Below are 18,276 nucleotides of genomic sequence, written 5' to 3' on the forward strand. Positions count from 1 at the left end.
TTTGGAAGGCTGAATATTGCACAATTATAGGAGGCACCAGATGGCATCATTAACAGGAATGCTCTGAATGTTTACCACTTATGTGCATGTGTGAAATTAAAAGTAAGATGACCTATCTTTGTTTTGAAAGCATGGTGTCAGTACTGTACAGGTGTTAATGACATTTGCTGCGAACTAAAATAGGCATTTCTGCTTAAAAACAGCTCAGACTTGTTTTAAAGCTTTTTCAAAGCATTTTGTAGATTGAATTGCGAGCAACGTAATTCCAGCTTGTAAGGAGGTTATAGATGTGTTTTCCACAGAAGGGTAATGTTCACTCTTAGCAAATGGTGACCCTCAGCTGCTGTCATTAAACGTGGCTCTAGTCAGCGGCACATCAGTCTCCTCTTCTACCCTCGGACTGTTGTTTAGTTATCTCGTGTTCATTATTCTCCATACGAATGTGGTGGTGTTCATTACTTTTTTAAAGCTTTGACCGTTATACATCCCTTGCATTTTTCAATGCAGCCCTTCGGTCCCGGTAGGAAATGCTGCCCGCTGCCCTGGGTCTGAGCGCAGACAGGCACGGGGGCCAGAGCTGCTGCGGAGCTCTCCCCGCGCAGGGCTCCCGCATCCTGCTCGCGACGGCGCTGGGCTGCTGGGCGCGGGGTGACGCGCTCTCTGCAGAGGGGCCCTCGCGGGGACGCCCTCTGCGCCGCGGCACTGGGACATCCTCCGGCCGAGGCTCCTCATGCACGTCCAGGTCATTCCACAGCGCCTCTTGGGCTGGACCGGAGACGTGAGGCAGGACTGGCTTAAAATCAGAGCCTAAGGAGGGCCCTTCGGTCATTGTGGAAGGAAACAACGTAACGTCTGGAAATGCTAGCGATACTTTTGGTTACCTATGGTTTTCCTGTTCATAGGTGATTCCTAGTTTTATTCTATTTTGCTTATTCTACGTGAAGGCGGTATAATCAGCGCCTACTCTGCACAAGAGCTCTATAAGATAACACGTCAAGTTGAGGAGACATTGTTTAAGGTAACCATGGTCTTTGGCTGCTCAGAATCTGGCCCTAGCGCAGGAAAGTATTTTCCATATCCATTTACCTTCACAGCCAATTAGAATAAATGAGTGTTTGCCCATTACTTTTTAATGGCCGTGGTTCAGGCAGTTAGATCCCAACTTCTCTTGCGTAGTGTGTCAGTAAAGAACGAGCTTTGATTTAAAATAGTGTCATTTGGAGTCTACTTAGTTACCTGGTTGGAATGCCTGGCTAGTGTGTTAATAATTATGCTCCCCAGGCAAGATTTAGAGGGTTCAGTTGCCCCCAATGCCAGGGGAGCGTCTCCCGGCTCCAGCGCTCTCCGCGCAGGGCGCAGAGCGATGCCGGAGCCGGCAACTCCCGCTGGGCCGTTGTGCCCGGCCAGCCAATCTCCGAGGTGTGTGGCAGACCCGCGATGGGTCACGGACACAGCAGTTTGGCACGTGGAACTGAAAGCCATCCGGCACAACCTCTCCTGTGTCTCTTTCCACGTTTGTGGTGGGAGTCCAGCTAGCTAACGTCTAGAAGGAACTTTAGGCTGAAGTTCCTAGATGTTGCTACTTTTAGTCTTGAGAAAACAAATCTGTTTACTACATGCTTTCCGCCTTCTGAGAATACCTTGTGGGACAGCAATAAATAGCAGCCAAAGATGAACTGGGAAGCAGTGACAGCTGTCAGAGGATCAGTGACTTCCTTAACATGAGGATTGGTGTCCATCAAGCAGATTTCTTTGAGTTAAAATCCAGGGAGGCTGACCCCCAGAGCCGGCCTTGTGCTTTACCCCATGCCAACCGAGCGGCTTAGATTGCCTCCTGCGCCCTCCTGGGCGGCGCGTCCTGCGCCCTCCTGCGCTCTCCTGGGCGGCGTGTCCTGCGCCCTCCTGCGCCCTCCTGGGCGGCGCGTCCTGCCCCGCGAGAGGGGGAACCAAACCCCTGGGGAACGGCCTCGTTCATTGTTGAGCTGTTTGTGCTCTCAGCCCGAGCAGGAGCCAAGTTCAGACCCTCTGCAGGTCTGGGTTGGGCTGGGAATCCAAATGGCAATGGCGAAAGGAAAAAGCAGTTTCTTACCATGGTAACAGTGGTTCGGCAAGGAAGGGAAAGGTTTGTGTCCGTGCCCTGCTGTCCTTCGCTGCTTTTCACGGGAAATCTCTGATTTCAGAGGGATCGGCATAGGAGTGGTCACAAATATATAGCCTGTTCTTCCAGAAGCTGAAGATCAGCATTTACCCATATGAGGTCGGGTTTAGTAATACTGACTTTATTCATAAAAACCTTTGAGGTTTACGGATGAAAAATCTTAGATAAAAGCTAGGTGTTATCTGTGCAAACTGGTTTCGCATCGCCTCCGTTACTAAAGGATGCTGCGACGAAGAGGACAGAATGGTTAAGGATGCAGTCTTTGTAACAGTTGTAGTTCTTTTTACTTTTCTTTCTGTTTCTGCTGTTTTGTAAATCCACAAACGCTTGGGAACAGCTTTTGAAAACATGTTTGCAGCCGTTCCTAATGAAACCTGTTTGGAATGTAGTTAGTATTTAGAAAAAATATACTGCAGGCTGGAAAAGCATGTGTTTTCCAATAATGTCTGTACATACGTCCTTGCTATACACTGATTTTTCTTTTTTTCCTTATAATTCTAATGGAGCTTGAAATTAAAATGGCTGTTTGTTCACCCCCTTGTTTGCCCACCCCGATCGCTGACCTCAGCGCTAATCTAGGAGCGGGCCTGTTAATCTCTTTTACTGCTCCCGATGGTTCTTGCAGTGCCAGGTGCAGTCCTGCAGATCCTGCGCAGCAGTGACGATCGCTCAGGTCCCATTGACAAGTGCTGAATGAGGAGCCAGGCGCTGCAGACAGACGGGGGGTCCCTCCCGGGGTCCCCGGCACGTGCTGTGGTCAGGACGGGCCGGTGAAGGTGCTGAGTACGTAACCAGTGAGCTGGTCCGTGTTTATCTTGCAGCACCCTGAGCAGTGCTTTGGGATGCAGGGGCACTTTAACATGCTTACAATTTAGCAAAGAATTAAGTGTGTTTAGCCAGATAAGGCCCAAGTCCTCGGTGTGTAAGGAGATCAAGTCCCACTTCAGCTGCGTTACGGAGTCCTCGCGTGAAGAGTTGCAGCGATGTGTGCAGAGCTGTTTGACGCGCTGCTGGTGTTTTACTGGACCCTGTTCGCCAGTTCAGAGCACAGCGCTGCTCCTTTTCTGTCAAAGTCCAAGTCCTCGCTCCAACGTGATTTTTCATTTCTGGGTGTTTGGTTTCCGTGTTTTCTGCTTCAATGAAGACAACGTGTGCTATAAAACCAGACCTATTGTAAAACAATTACAATAGCTATTTTTAGAAATCCTACAACTAGCCCAGGGTGCAGAGTTTGAGACCAGAACTGGAAGCAGGTACAGAGCACAGCCCACGTGTGTTGCTGAGCGCGCCCCAGGCAGCGCGCGCTGCTCTGCGTGCTCGGAAACGCAAACGCAAACACGCATACAAACCAAATAACTATTTCATGTATCTTTTTCCGTTGCTCACTTGGGGTAGAAGGACGTGTGAGTTGTTAATGCTATGAGCTGGTCCTGCTCCGGCACACGTTGCGGTGCGAGGTCGTGGGGCGAGGTGGTTTACGTGCGGGGTCTGTGGTTCCGGTGGAGGATCCCGAGCGGCGCGCGAGGTTCGGTGTCGGGGCGCGTGCGGGGTGCTGTGCGCGGCAGGCGTGCCGCTGGGGGCAGGGGGGAACAGGCTTCTGATCAGCAAAGAAAGCGCCTTTCATTCCGAGCTATATCCGCCTTTCCTAACAGTGCCTACGACTGCTTTTTTTGGTTAACCACTGCTGTTTCGTTTAATAAATCAGATACAAAATAAACAAGTTAGAGTTTGCTATCGACCCATCAATTATGATGTCTGATGACTCCTCTGGGGAGCATATGTAGTCGTTTGTCCTGACATTTTGTTAGAATAAGGTGGCATTATGGGACCAATCCACCTAATTCCTCGCTCCCTGGGGCTGTTTGGTGTGCTTAGCGTTAGAAAGGTGATTTCTGAAGTATGACAGCTGTTGGTGTTGGGGCCATTGTGTGCTGAACAAAAACGGTTCTATTCTACTCCTCTGCTGCCTTTGTATCATTGATGCAGAGGCCGTTTCATAAATTAGATACAACTCTTCCCTGGGAAATTGTGTTACTGCTTTGTATTTCATTCTTGGAGGATCTTTGAAAAGCAAAACAGAAGTGCAGCACTGCAGTAGAAGGAGATGTTTGAACTTGGCATTGCTGTTAAGGTCTGCTGGGTTTATTCTGTTAGCTGCTGGCATTCCTGTGTAGTTATTTTGGTTTATTAGATATATTGCAAGTAGGTTCTCTTCATGTTCTTTTTACCATTCCATTAATTTTGTTAAAAACCACATTTCAGCAAAAACATCACTGAGAGTCTGCACGAAGGTTTTGCATTTCTAGACAGCTGCAGAAAGGTTGTTGGAGTTGTTGTCTGCAGAGCTCGCGAGCCCGAGGAGCATGGACGTCAGGTTCCGGCACGGTGTCCCCAGCGCCTGTTTGTGGATCTCCAGGTGTCAGCACTGGCAGAACAACGGCAGATGTTGTGGTCGGGTGTACCCGTTTGGTAGATTGTAAACATCATCCTCCCAGCTTTATTTGTCTTTAAGAAGTGTCATTGGTTCTTTTAGTTTCTTAAAATCTCTTCCACTGATGGACGTTTTCAATGGAATGGACAAGTTTTTTTCAGTTTCTGAAATGTGGAGATATTATAGATACATTATCATGATCAAACCCCTCTTTACTGGCAAATCCTGCCGCAGGAGGTGTTTAACCACGTTAAAAGCGCTGGTAGGGACGTGCAGATGCTGTACGGGGCTGCTGATGCATGGGGGCTTCACACGTCTCCCACCGCGGCCGCTCTGCGCTCAGCGCGGCTTCTGGAACGTTCTCAGGGAGGTTGTGTCCCTGAGCTGAGCCTGGCTCACCACCGGATGTCACCCGTGCGCTGTGATGGGCTGCATTCGCAAGAAGGTTATCTGACCGCAAAAAATGGTGTTGCCTGACCAGCAAAGATGTTTAATTCTGCCGCGCTTTAGGTTACTTGCTGTACAGCTGTGGCGGTTTGCAGGTAGCGGGTCCGTAGTCCTTGGTTAAGGTGCGGGACAGACAGCTGTCCTCCCCTAGCGCCGCGATGCTGCATCCCCGCTGGGGTCTCCACCAGCGCACGGGCAGGGTGAGAGATCTCTTGGGGATCTGGACGTGCCAGGTCCTCCTTGAGAAGGCTAATGTCGTTACCATAGCTTAAAAGAAGTACTTACTCTTCGTATATTGAGTTACTCTGTCAAATGATATATAGAATTTATATTTCTACCATAATTTCATAGGAGGAATTTAGGGCACTTGATTTTATTAACCCTCTGTCTCCTGTTCGTAACAGGAAAACCCGTTGGAAGTCTTAGATGGCTTCCAGCAGAGATGCATACAAGTGTGTGACAGGCGGTGAGAGCAGCTCCGTGCTGGGCTTGGCTCTTCAGTGCCCGTGTGCGTCTGTGACTGTGTTCTGCGAAACCTGAGCGCACACAGCCCAGAGCAACAGGAGCAGTGTGAAGTGTGCACTGCGCCATGGAGAGTATTTCCCTTTCGCCAGGAGCTCGGAAACTAAATATAGCCCGGGGCAGGAAAAAATAAATTGTCAAATGCAATACTATCTCTTGACCCTTTCCTGCATATTTATTTGGAGAATCTGTGAGCTAGCGAGGCCTGGAGACACAAAACAGCAACAAACGCCAACCATGGAGCTTATTGTCTTCACCAGTGTATGAATGAAGAATAGAAACTGAGAAGCTAGTAATTAAAAACTTTAGAGGAAGGTTTTTGGCCAGAGTATTGATATGAGTAGCGCTGAGATACTGGTTCCCTGCTTGGCCAGCCTGGCTTTCCGTGGAGCTGCTCTCTGTTCAAGGAAAAAGGTTAATTCCAGCATTTTGGAAGAGATTTTTCAGACAAACGCACAAAAACGCTCCAAGTTACAAGTTCCTGATGAATTGACAAGTAAAACCATTTCCATCAATAGAGCAGCAAGAGTAAAAGCGGCTCTAGAAGGTCTAGAGGTGGCCTGGGTTTGTGTGAGCGTGCGGCGCGGTGCTGGCCGGGGCGCAGCCCCTTCGAGGGGGCCACGCGTTCCCGCTCCCGCGGGACCCCGCAGCAGCCACGCCGCTCGGCTCTGCTGATCTTCTGTGACCTGTTAAACACGCACGTACTTCAGCATTTTCGTACCACTTACCTCCTGCGCTACCTGGTGCTGTGCACAGAATAATCGTGGTGTTAGTCATGGCAGGGAGCCACAGTAAGTTTTGTACGAATGCAAGGTGATGCATTGCTGGTGGTTTAATGATTCTTAGCAGACTTTTGCTGGTTTTTTAATGCATTTCTATGTAATTTTATGTATTTTTTACAGTTGAGTTATTCGCTGAACCACATAAATCGAAAGCTGCTCCTGGAACCCAGAGCTGCTGTCAACACTAGAATTGTGGTGGTTGGTGCGTCCGACGTTGGAATCTCGTTTCTGGAAACACTTGTGTTTTGGTAAGTTTGGTAGTTGATTTCTCTTCCTGAGGACGTGTTGCCTGCTGTTTGAAGTGTTTGTCTCCTCCGTTTGGAGGTGTGCGTCAGTCTGTGTCCAAGTATGGGATGTCAAAGCTTGGAGCAGCTGGAAGACTTGCGGAAGTTAATATAAAATTAAAATTCTGAAAGCGACAGTTACAGCACCATGTTTGTTGCCAAAGCTAAGAGAGGCTGGCTTTTTGAGCGTTGGCAGAGAATTGAACGTTTTCCTGGTTTTTCAGTTAAGCCAGGAGTTTGTATTTCTACAACAACCATTAATAACACCACAAATTAAAATATCAATACAGCAAGGGAAGCTGGAGCACTTGATGGGTGTTGTTGTATTGCTGGAGCAGTGAGGAACACCCACCTGCTTCCTGCTCTTTTTCCTTAGCTCCTGACTCCCTGTAGAGCATCTCCTCTTGGCATAACATAGTTTTCCTCTCATCCTCCTGTTCTCAGCACCTTTTAGACTTTGAGTTTCACTCAAAATTCATTTAAAAATGTACCTTAGAGCTATCAGCCACTTTCCTGTCATTCATCCTGTGCTGTTTGTTAGTGTGCGTTCCGAGTGGAGTCCTGTGAGGGCAAGACAAAGCACGCGTAGGCTCCAGGGCAGGCAGCAGCAGCCCAGCGAGCGGGAGGGCGGTGCGGGGGGCGTCCTGCTCCGGTGCTGTGTCTGAGCCGGTTCCGGCAGCGTCCGGCGGAACACGTCCTGGTGCGTGGGGAGGCGCTGCTCTGGGCGCTGCCGAGGTGAGCGCTCCGCTTCCGAGGCGTTGAGTAGCGCTCTGAGAACGCGAAACGCGAGCAGTCCACGCTTAGCGCAGAATGGCACGGAATTTATATTAATGTGTGTATACATTTTAGAAAGATTATGGTTTTAATTTTTGCAGTAGCGGCAGATAAAGTCTCCTGATCATGTGAAGGCCTTTCCATACAATTTAGCTTGCTTTACTCATAATTTTCTAACATTCTTTGCAAAGGTTACGTGCACTAAAAATAGCTAGATTGAATCAATTTGTAAGCCCCTAATCCTTAAAACGAGGAAGTAGTTTTCTCCTCATTATTCTTCATACTTAATTGTTTTACATTATCAGTCACCATGGAAACACACGAATGTAATTCACTTACCTCCATGATGATTGTAGAACTAGATTTTACAAGTGTTTTCGACTCGTTTGAGACTGCAGAGGTACGTTTTCCCCTGGGCAGAGGAATGGCCTCCTCACGGTGAGCTGCGGCGCCGGGCCAGCCCGTGAGCCCTGGTCACAGCCATCGCTGGGCTGCACCGAGCCAGCCCGTGAGCCCTGGTCACAGCCATCGCTGGGCTGCACCGAGCCAGCCCCGTGAGCCCTGGTCACAGCCATCGCTGGGCTGCACCGAGCCAGCCCCGTGAGCCCTGGTCACAGCCATCGCTGGGCTGCACCGAGCCAGCCCCGTGAGCCCTGGTCACAGCCATCGCTGGGCTGCACCGAGCCAGCCCGTGAGCCCTGGTCACAGCCATCGCTGGGCTGCACCGAGCCAGCCCGTGAGCCCTGGTCACAGCCATCGCTGGGCTGCACCGAGCCAGCCCGTGAGCCCTGGTCACAGCCATCGCTGGGCTGCACCGAGCCAGCCCGTGAGCCCTGGTCACAGCCATCGCTGGGCTGCACCGAGCCAGCCCGTGAGCCCTGGTCACAGCCATCGCTGGGCTGCACCGAGCCAACCCGTGAGCCCTGGTCACAGCCATTGCTGGGCTGCACCGAGCCAGCCCGTGAGCCCTGGTCACAGCCATCGCTGGGCTGCACCGAGCCAGCCCGTGAGCCCTGGTCACAGCCATCGCTGGGCTGCACCGAGCCAACCCGTGAGCCCTGGTCACAGCCATCGCTGGGCTGCACCGAACCAGCCCGTGAGCCCTGGTCACAGCCATCGCTGGGCTGCACCGAGCCAACCCGTGAGCCCTGGTCACAAACCGCTGCTGCAGGCAGAGCTCAGAGCGCTGCTGCACCCACAGTGGTGCCCATCACGTCAAAGGGTAGCACAGAAATGCTGCGTGTGAGGATGTGCAATGACCTGCCCGCAGGGAAGCATCTTCCTGCTGCTGGGGGTGCTCTGAGCCCCGGAGAGCTGCACCCGTTGTGCTTAGTCTGACGCTGGGTCAATGGAGGTGAGCTCATTATTCGTGTTTCACCGTTTGAATAATTATCTCCTGCTGATATTTCTTCTTGGAGTGTAATCACATGCAGACGTGTTTTCAGCTGTAGAGCTACTTGTGTTTAGGATGCCCATGAGTGTTTTATTCAGGAGCTGGTGGATCGCTGGGGGCTGCGGTGCTGGCGGGACCCTCTCACCGCAGGCAGCGGGGACAGGAGGGACAGCGGGGACAGGAGGGACAGTGGCTCTGGAGCCCGCGGTGCCGCCCTGCGGAGCTGCAGCGAGCTGGGCATCGGAAACTGCTGCAGCGATTAACTTCCCGCAGGAGCATGGTGAGCAGGGAAGGAATCCTGATTCCCACAGCCCCTGCACGAGGCTCCTCCCAGGCAGTGCAGTTACCTGCTTCCCCTTGCACAAAGCCAGGACTTAGATCACTCCCTAGCACTAAGACCAGGCTTATATACATGGTAGCAGCATCAGACGTCTTGTTAAAGCAGCGTAGACTGGGCGATGTGCGCTCCTGAAGGAGAAGCAGCAACTGAACAAACCCTGTCCCTGTCGGTGTCCCTGGCTGCTGCGCCCCTTCGCTGGGCCCTGGGGACAGCCCTGGCGGCGCTGGCTGGAGCAGGCAAAGAAACTCCAGGCGGAGGTTAAGCTGCAATACCAGTTCTATTTATTTTTAGTTTCCCTTGAGTGACTTGGTCTTTGGGGGGAAAAAAGAGTACAAAAAAGCTTTTGTCACACATTCCAATAAATACGTCGATGCCCCCCACTTGCACTGGCAGTACCATGAGCCACTGGCATTGACAGATGACGTGAGTGAAGCCCCTAAAAAGGACTCTGATTTAAGGCTAAAGGAAGTTTTCAAGACTTTATCACCACTGAGACCAAGTATGCATATACTAAATTTATAAACGATAACCAACTTTAAATATCCAGCTTGCAAGTATTAAATTTGCATCTGAAAATGATTTGCAAGTGTAAGATCTGTTTTCGTGAATACAGAAAATCAGTACCCCGAATATAAGAGAAGGAGTAACGGGTTCAGTTCAGAGCTGTGCAGACACCGGTTACTGGAGGTGCGGTTCCGCAGGAGGAATAGCAGCAAGTGAACGGCTGGGGCTGGGGGTGCTGAGCTGCACAGTCCTCAGTTAAGCCAGCATTCCCCTAAATGTAAGCTGCAGCCCAGCATTTTAGTCTCTTCATATCCCCAAATACTGAGATGCTTTGAAAGTAACTTCACTGCTAAGTAGTGGTTTAGCAGGAGGGCAGAGGGTGTTTTGCTTGGTGTTTTCTTTGGCCGTCGCAGGAACGCTCCTTGGCCGCGGGAGCGCGGGGATCTCGCTCACAGCACCGTCTTGTCATCGGTTCCGTGGAGTGAACCCGTTAGCTTTGTACCCACCTCTTTGCATATAGCTGTGGAAAGTGTTATTGTCTTCTGATTATAGGGAAACCCCTTCTATTCCATGATTTGGAAAACCTACTTAATCCAACCTCTGGTGTAAACAATGACTTATTCTCTGAGGACGCTGGAAATATCCATCATGTGCTATGCAAAATAGCAGAGAGTGAATGGTGGCTAAGATGACAGTATTTTGCATTAAAATGTTGTGAAATAGATTTATTTCCATTTGGGTGCACTGAAATAATTATTGCATTTTAAAAGCAAGTGGATTAAAGTGTATTTTTTGTCAAAGCCCTGAACTTCTAAGGTAGCCTCTAGTGCAGTAAGTGTGAGTTGTTGTCTGCAGGACGGCGTTGCCCTTTGAGGCACCTGGGAGGAGCTGGGAACGCAGGGGTTTGCAAACGCGGTTTGTGATGGAGCAGCTCCGACTGCCGTTATCTGGCAGTGCAGGATTAGACAATATCCTGCACATCTGTCCTGGTTGGCAATACTTAGCGTAATGCTTGCTGTTTAATTAGGCTTTTTATCTTTGCATTTGTCTGAGAACATCTGAAGCCTTCCATGTTGCCTGTCACTAATTAGTTGACTAATTAAATAGTTAGTGCATACTTGCTGATCACAGAGCTAACATGTAATGAATGGTTTAGTGATCTTCATTGTTCCATACTATCTATCTTTGCCACATGAATTGATATACATGTGCTTCCTTTTGACTGCCTTTTTCTCATACCAGGGCAGATCCAGAGCAGTGGTGCAGTCGCCCCTGTGTTCAGTGTCGGTGGGTCCATGTCCCACAGACTCATAACTTCTTGTTGCATATTAAAACTGATCTGGGAAATGGTAGTTTTCTCATAAAAGGCCAGTTTGAAGCTCTGTGCAGAACGATGCTGTGTTTGTCACTCCGGTCCCGGTGAGCAGGGTGACACGAGCAGAGCTCGGGGCCGTGACGGCCCCAGTGGCTGCGCGCTCTGATCAACGCGGTGCCAGGCCAGGAAAGAAGTGTTGCAAGTGCAAATGCTGGTTCTGCTGAAGCGGTGGAGAGATGTACGTTCTCCTCTGTTCCTATGCATTGTTCTTTCTTTGACGTTTGTCCCCGGAGCTGTTGCAGAGGTAGCTACCGAGCTCTTCGGAGCAGGCTCTCAAGTGCCCATGGCTGGTTTTGGAGCACAGGAGCCTGTTCAGACTGCTAGTGGGGCTGGTTGTGATCCTGCCCTCTGATGAGCGTGGATTCTTGTTCATACGTACTCTGACGTGCAGAGCGAGGGCTGTGACAAATGAAGATCACTATTTGAAGGTACTTGCCTATTTTTTCTAGATGCTTGGTGAGCTGAAATGTTAAGGTTCCTTTTCTGGATTGCTGTGATTACCCTCCAGATCCCAGGGAGGAGATGAGCTCGAATACAGCTTACACTGAAATGAGAGCTGGGAGTGCGTGAGATAAGCAATGAGACGGTGGATCCTCACTGCGTGCAGTGCTCTGTGGTTCCCCACGTTTCCGACGGGGGCCGGTAGGTTAGGTGGAGCTCCACGGGGCTGCAGCGCCGCGGCTCCTGGTGCCCCCGCGCCGCCCTGCGCTGTGGGAGCTGTGGCCCGTCCGTCGGGTGCCGTTTCCCGCAGCGCCCGCTCTGCCGGGAGGACGTGGCTGCCGTGCCTCGCAACGTCGGCCTCCGGCGGGATCCTCCTGCCCGGAGAGCGCGTGGTCCTTGCCCGTAAGCTGCGACGGATGTGCTGGTGCAGATCTCAGCCCCTTCCAATTCGAGGGAAGTCTCCTGGCACCCTGGCTGTTCTAGGGTGCCTGCGTTTCCATCTCCGTGAAGGCAGCATGCCAAATCTGCACCAAGCGACATCACAGTCAAAATACTCATCCGCTCTGCAATAATATGGAAAATTTGGGTCTGGTTAAGTAGACAGCCGTTAAAAAACCCCTTAGTTTTAACGTGGGTGTTTGGCAGTAATGTTAAAAAATGTCCTATTAACAATCTGGAGTTTGCACTGTGTTACTCACTGAAATGTTCACAGCAAAATTTCAACCCCACTCCAGTTTTACTGCCCAGTGAGGTATCTTTGCTGTGGAAAGTGGTGGTGATGTCTCTGCACCGTGGCACTGAGTCCGCCAGGCGATGAGGTTTAGAGACTGTAAGTACCAAGGCCATCAGCAGATACCCCTCATTTTCTGTCTAGAAAAATAATTGCTCTGTTTTATACTTCGAACAGGATGAAATGCTGAAACATTTATGGAATGGAAATTGACATTTTAGTGCGGAAATGCCCTCAATAAAGCAGTGGTTGGATGGTCCTGTGATTTGGTCAAGTTCAAAGCCAACTCCCGTTTGGGGTGGCAGCGCCAGTTTTGTTCACTTGGTAGCTGTGGATCAGTACGTGGATGTGTCTGTTCAGATTTGGACGGGCCAAGAGCCCTTTAGGTGTTCCTGTCCTGTAACAGTTGACACCAGCAGGACTTTGCCACACTGATTTTAATAAGCTGGATCCTGGACAAAAGAGACAAGCACTCAAATTACAAGGTGGAAAGGAATCTAGATCTTCAAAACGGGGCTTGGGAAGCTTATGGGGGGTTTGTGGCTGCTTGGTTTTGGTCTGGTGACAGGGTCACTGTGCTGCAGCAGCAAGGAGGTGCCTCCAAGTCCCGTGTCACTGCGACATGGCAAACTTTCCTGGCGGTGTCATTAGAAAGAAGTGGCTCTTCTATTTTTAAAGAAATTGCATCTTGATTTTTTTTTTTTAATCCAGATCAAAACCAAACGTTTTCTTTTTAATGTCTGTTCTGAGCAATTTAGAAGAATGTTTTGTGAAATTAAAGTAGGTGATAAATTTTGCCAATGTTGTGGACTATTTTGGAGTGGAAATAGTTGTGTTCTGCGAAGAAGACGACGTGAATTGTCGCACTGAAGTGAGCAATGACGTAGCGGTCCGCTGGTGGCATTGAGTGAGCTCCCGGCACCTTCTGTTTCAGTCCGTGGTGTTCTTGGTGCGTCTCTCGCTGGTTTCGGGAGGAAGAGGCACCTTGGCTGCAGTTTATAGAGCGAACGCATTGAGAATTGTCCCAGTAAAGGCTTTGTTGTTATTCTCTTTCACTGAGCAAATTCATTCGCAATCTTATCGCTTTTTCCCAAGGTGGACCCGTTGGCGAACTGGCTTGTCTTTGTTTACTCGTAACTAAAGCGGGATGACTTTGAGCTGGAGGTGCACTGGTCAGCAGCAAAGCTGCAGCTCCGGGGGCGGTCACTGAGCCCCCTACACAAGGTTCTGGTGATGGCCGATAGAAACAATGGCCCGTCCTGCTGCTCCTGTTACCGACTCTTCCTAAGTGCTTCCTGACCGGGTGGGCTGGGACCAGAACGGCACCGTGCGGTGTCCGTGGGACGCGGCTCTGCCCGTGCCCGCGTCGCTCAGCCGGGGCTGCGCGGTCCCGCTGCCGAGGGGACGGGAGCCGCGGGCCGAGCGAGCACACGCGGCGGCGGGGATGCCCCTCGCTCCTGCAGGCTGCTCACAGTCTGTGGTGCTCAGTAACACGTCGATCTTTCGGTGAAAAAGTGGTGTTATTAACGTCAGCAGCCTGTAAGCTGACCACTCCAGTTGTGGTTTTGTGTAGAGCTGGAGAGTTTGTAAGAAGAGCTTCTCCTTTTGGAAAAGTCTCTTCTCCGAGTCGTGTCCCAGTTAGTTTGTTCTTGAAATGTTCAGGGTGCTGATCTTTCCTTAAACAAAAGCCCTGCTTTGGGTGAATTGTTCCAGTACTTGGGAAGACAAGGACGGCTGTCTGTCCGTGCTTTACGGAGGGACCTAGATGGGCGCCCTGAGCACCAGGTTGTTTGCTGGGCTCTTGTCATCACTGCCTGTTCCGGGCTCCTTCTGCTCAGGCTCCTTCGCTGCTGCTGTTGCACAGCAGATTTCTCTGATTTCAGAGTTTCATCAGTGCAATGATTTCTCACAACTAGTTTTTCAGTATCCAGTGCTGAACACAGACTATTCGTTAGGATTTGTAGAACAATCCTGAGCTGCCATTATTACAAGTGCTCTAAGGATCTAATTAGGACTTTATTTTGGGATAGGTTAAGATTTCCAATATTAGAGTTATTATTCAAAGATTATGCATTGCATACACACAGCAATTTCAGCAGGCAGATAAGGCAGTCTGGTTTATTTTAGTTTCTATAAATTTCTATAAATGTTTCTATAAATTTCTATATAAATGTTTCTATAAATTTCTATAAATGACTGGAAAAACCAAAACAGCAAGGTGCTTGATTTCAAATAAAATAAAATGCTTAGGTTCACATAGGCTACTTCGCTGCACTTTATTTTTTGTAGCAGAAGTGATTTAACTTATTATTTGTGATAATGAGAGGTTTAATGAAAGCAATTAATGAAATCATTTGTCCAGGTGGTTGTTGCCATCTAAGCCTCCATCGTTACATCATGCACATGAGGAAACATGAAGTAGCAAGACATCAGGCAAAAATCAAGTAGAGTTAGCGAGGGATGTGCTAGCAGATTCACAGAATCCAGGATGTATATAAATCATGTAAGGAATGTGCTAACAGATTCACAGAATCCAGGATGTATATAAGTCGTGTACTCAAAGTTGTTTGATGATGCTCGCAGTGAAGGGCAGCCGTGTTGTGTTTTGAGGACGGGCGTTCGGACGTTGTGTTGCAGCCGTCCTCCGGAACTGCGCTGAAACCCGGCACCTTTTACTTATTTCCCTAGATACCCTAATCCCTCCCTGCTCACCAGCGTCTTTGAGCGGCTCTTCCCTTTGTATCCACAGCAACAGGAATCCCTGCTGGAGTTATTTGTTTCTGAGGTGCAGGTGCACTTGTTTAACGTTGCGTTGGTTCGGGCTCTTGACCTGAGCCTGTGCCGTCGCCTGCCTCATGGCAGGGACTGTGGCGTGTATCAGGAGCACACAAGACATTCTCTGTCTGGCGTACGCTGCTGTTTCCCAGAGCCGCTGTTGTTTTTCGGTTATGAAGAGCTCTTAGGCAGCAGTGAGGAGTCGAGGCAGAGACGTGTGGCCGTGGTTCTGCTCCAGCACGGCTTGCAGCTTTGTGCCCTGGATCCGAGTGCCTCTGCTTGGTTTGACATCCCGCACTCAGGTGTACCAGGCACACTTCTGAGATCGAGGGTTTGTAATACACAAATACAGGCTTTTTATTCTATTTAAAGATTCTGGTGATTTTCACGAGTGCCAGCCTGTACTTACATGTAGAACAAACGTTGATTCTTGGCCAAAGAAGAGTCTCACGTGTCTGTGTGAAGCCGAGCCCGCGATCCCGTGGAGCGGGGCCGGGCAGCGCCTGCCCGACCATCCACCCCGCTCCCTGTGGCCCTGAGCGCTCTCGGCGCAGAGCGGGATCAGAGGTACGACCCGATTCCTCACAGCGTTCCAAGGAGATGCTGAACAACGTTTTGATGCCAGCGAGATGAATGAATGGGAAACATGAATTGATGTTTGGGGCGTATGGGAATGCCACGGGAGCGCTGAGCTAGAAGTAAATCGTTAGTTAGTAAATCCTACTGCGTGAAAGGTCTGAATTGGAGCCTCACGCTCAATGGGGAAGAACTGAACAAATTCCATATGACTGGAAATACTGGATGACTGCCTATGGACTAAACAGGGTAGAGCATCTGCGGAAGAAAAGTGTGAGCAGATGAGTAAAGGGTGTCATAATGTGATCGTGCAACAGAGCCACGTTAGTGTTACCGACAGCCTTCATCCTGCCGTTTTGCTGATGCTGCTTGCGATGCTTTAATCCAAAATATTGTTAATGTAATTTAGTGTTACTGGAGCACCTGTGTTTGGAGACCTGGCTAGAGGCCACGCAGGACAGAGGAGTTCAGCTCCAGCCTGAACAGAAACGTCGCTGCCAGGAGGGCAGGCGGGGCGGCGGAGCAGCGGGGATGTCTGTGTGCTGTTGCAGTGTTTTCCTCGCAGCTCCGTGCAGACAGATGCCAAGGAGCCGTGCCGTGCCGCTTAGGTGTGCGACGTTACTGTCGCTGCTCGCTGTGCGCCCACACTGCGCGCAGCTGCGTTCTGGGCGCTTGAAATTCAGCTTGTGTCTTGGGCGTGAAGACCGCTTTGTATCCCTCCACCAGCCTCATGTGGCTGTAAATGAGGAGCAAATTCTATTTACACCCACCTCTGCAGAGTGACCTTAATTTAAATGAGAATCAGGCCCATAATCTGTATAAATATATGCGCTCTGTTACATTAAGGTTATTTATTACATTGCACTCAGTCGAGTATGCATGGAGATTTACTGTAGATAATCCATAATCCAGAATTAAACTATTAATATGCATTTTGAGAGAGGCAGCCATAACCTTGAAATTCCTTGGTTTAAGTATGACCTTTAACTTTGTTTGAATATATTTTTTAAACGTATGAATAACAAATTAACATTGGTCGATAAAAAACATTCTGATTCCTTTGTACCATTTGCATCAATCCATACTTAACTTACAGAAAGCCTTGAAGATTAGAAGGCTTAATCACTCATAATATTTATTTGTTTTTAAATGTCAGATCACATTTAGTTCAAGATACTGTCAGTCTTGCTCACCTCCACCCCCACTCTGGGGTTAACAAAATACAGTGGAAAATATCCCTCTTTTTGTGTGCAAAGACACATGCATGTTAGGAGAACGCCAGGGCACTTGGTGCCTGGCCCGTGTAAAGGAATTGGTGTCTGTATCCTCCCGAATACAGAGGTAAAGCCTCTGCTGTTCCTTGGCTATGCCCTGCTAGTTCCAGCAGCGCTGTTGCAGGTGCCGGGCAGGTTCCAGCGGTCAGGACTCGCTTGTCCTGTACTGCAGTACGCACAGGGAGCTCTGACAGCAGAGACCCGGGTCCTGTGCTGCAGTGCGCACAGCGGAGCTCTGACAGCAGAGACCCGGGTCCTGTGCTGCAGTGTGCACAGGGAGCTCTGACAGCAGAGACCCGGGTCCTGTGCTGCAGTGTGCACAGGGAGCTCTGACAGCAGAGACCCGGGTCCTGTGCTGCAGTGCGCACAGGTGAGCTCTGACAGCAGACCCGGGTCCTGTGCTGCAGTGTGCACAGGTGAGCTCTGACAGCAGAGACCTGGATCCTGTGCTGCAGTGCGCACAGGGAGCTCTGACAGCAGAGACCTGGGTCCTGTGCTGCAGTGCGCACAGGGGAGCTCTGACAGCAGAGACCTGGGTCCTGTGCTGCAGTGTGCACAGGGAGCTCTGACAGCAGACCCGGGTCCTGTGCTGCAGTGCGCACAGGTGAGCTCTGACAGCAGAGACCCGGGTCCTGTGCTGCAGTGTGCACAGGTGGGCTCTGACAGCAGACCCGGGTCCTGTGCTGCAGTGTGCACAGGTGAGCTCTGACAGCAGAGACCTGGGTCCTGTGCTGCAGTGCGCACAGGGAGCTCTGACAGCAGAGACCCGGGTCCTGTGCTGCAGTGCGCACAGCGGAGCTCTGACAGCAGAGACCTGGGTCCTGTGCTGCAGTGCGCACAGCGGAGCTCTGACAGCAGAGACCTGGGTCCTGTGCTGCAGTGCACAGAGGGGAGCTCTGACAGCAGAGACCCGGGTCCTGTGCTGCAGTGCGCACAGCGGAGCTCTGACAGCAGAGCCAGGTCCTGTGCTCCAGTGTGCACAGCAGAGCTCTGACAGCAGAGACAGTGAGCAGAGTGGGGTCCTGCGCTGCAGTGTGCACAGGTCGACAGGCGCAGAAGGACTGGGAGCTCTGCCGTGCGCTGGGATGGGCTGGGAGCTCTGCCGTGGGCTCTGCGCGTGGTGCAGGGATGGGCTGGGAGCTCTGCCGTGCGCTCTGCGCGTGGTGCAGGGATGGACTGGGAGCTCTGCCGCGGGCTCTGCGTGTGGTGCAGGGATGGGCTGGGAGCTCTGCCGTGGGCTCTGCGCGTGGTGCAGGGATGGGCTGGGAGCTCTGCCGTGCGCTCTGCGCGTGGTGCAGGGATGGGCTGGGAGCTCTGCCGTGGGCTCTGCGTGTGGTGCAGGGATGGGCTGGGAGCTCTGCCGTGGGCTCTGCGCGTGGTGCAGGGATGGACTGGGAGCTCTGCCGTGGGCTCTGCGCGTGGTGCAGGGATGGGCTGGGAGCTCTGCCGTGGGCTCTGCGCGTGGTGCAG

The 18,276-nt window shown here is 50.9% G+C and overlaps 1 protein-coding gene across 8 annotated transcripts in view; it reads left to right on the top strand.

Annotated features, from left to right (window-relative positions):
* The window catches only part of CFAP61 (cilia and flagella associated protein 61), a 96,377-nt gene that overhangs the window by 36,346 nt on the left and 41,755 nt on the right, over positions 1-18,276 (top strand). For all 8 annotated transcript variants that reach the window (XM_071805574.1, XM_071805573.1, XM_071805575.1 and 5 more), the window contains exon 17: positions 6,461-6,588. In XM_071805574.1, coding sequence (XP_071661675.1) covers positions 6,461-6,588 — 128 coding nt within the window. The remainder of the gene's footprint in view (positions 1-6,460; positions 6,589-18,276) is intronic.

The sequence above is a fragment of the Patagioenas fasciata genome, chromosome 3 (genome assembly GCF_037038585.1).
Source record: "Patagioenas fasciata isolate bPatFas1 chromosome 3, bPatFas1.hap1, whole genome shotgun sequence".
Lineage (NCBI taxonomy): Eukaryota > Metazoa > Chordata > Aves > Columbiformes > Columbidae > Patagioenas > Patagioenas fasciata.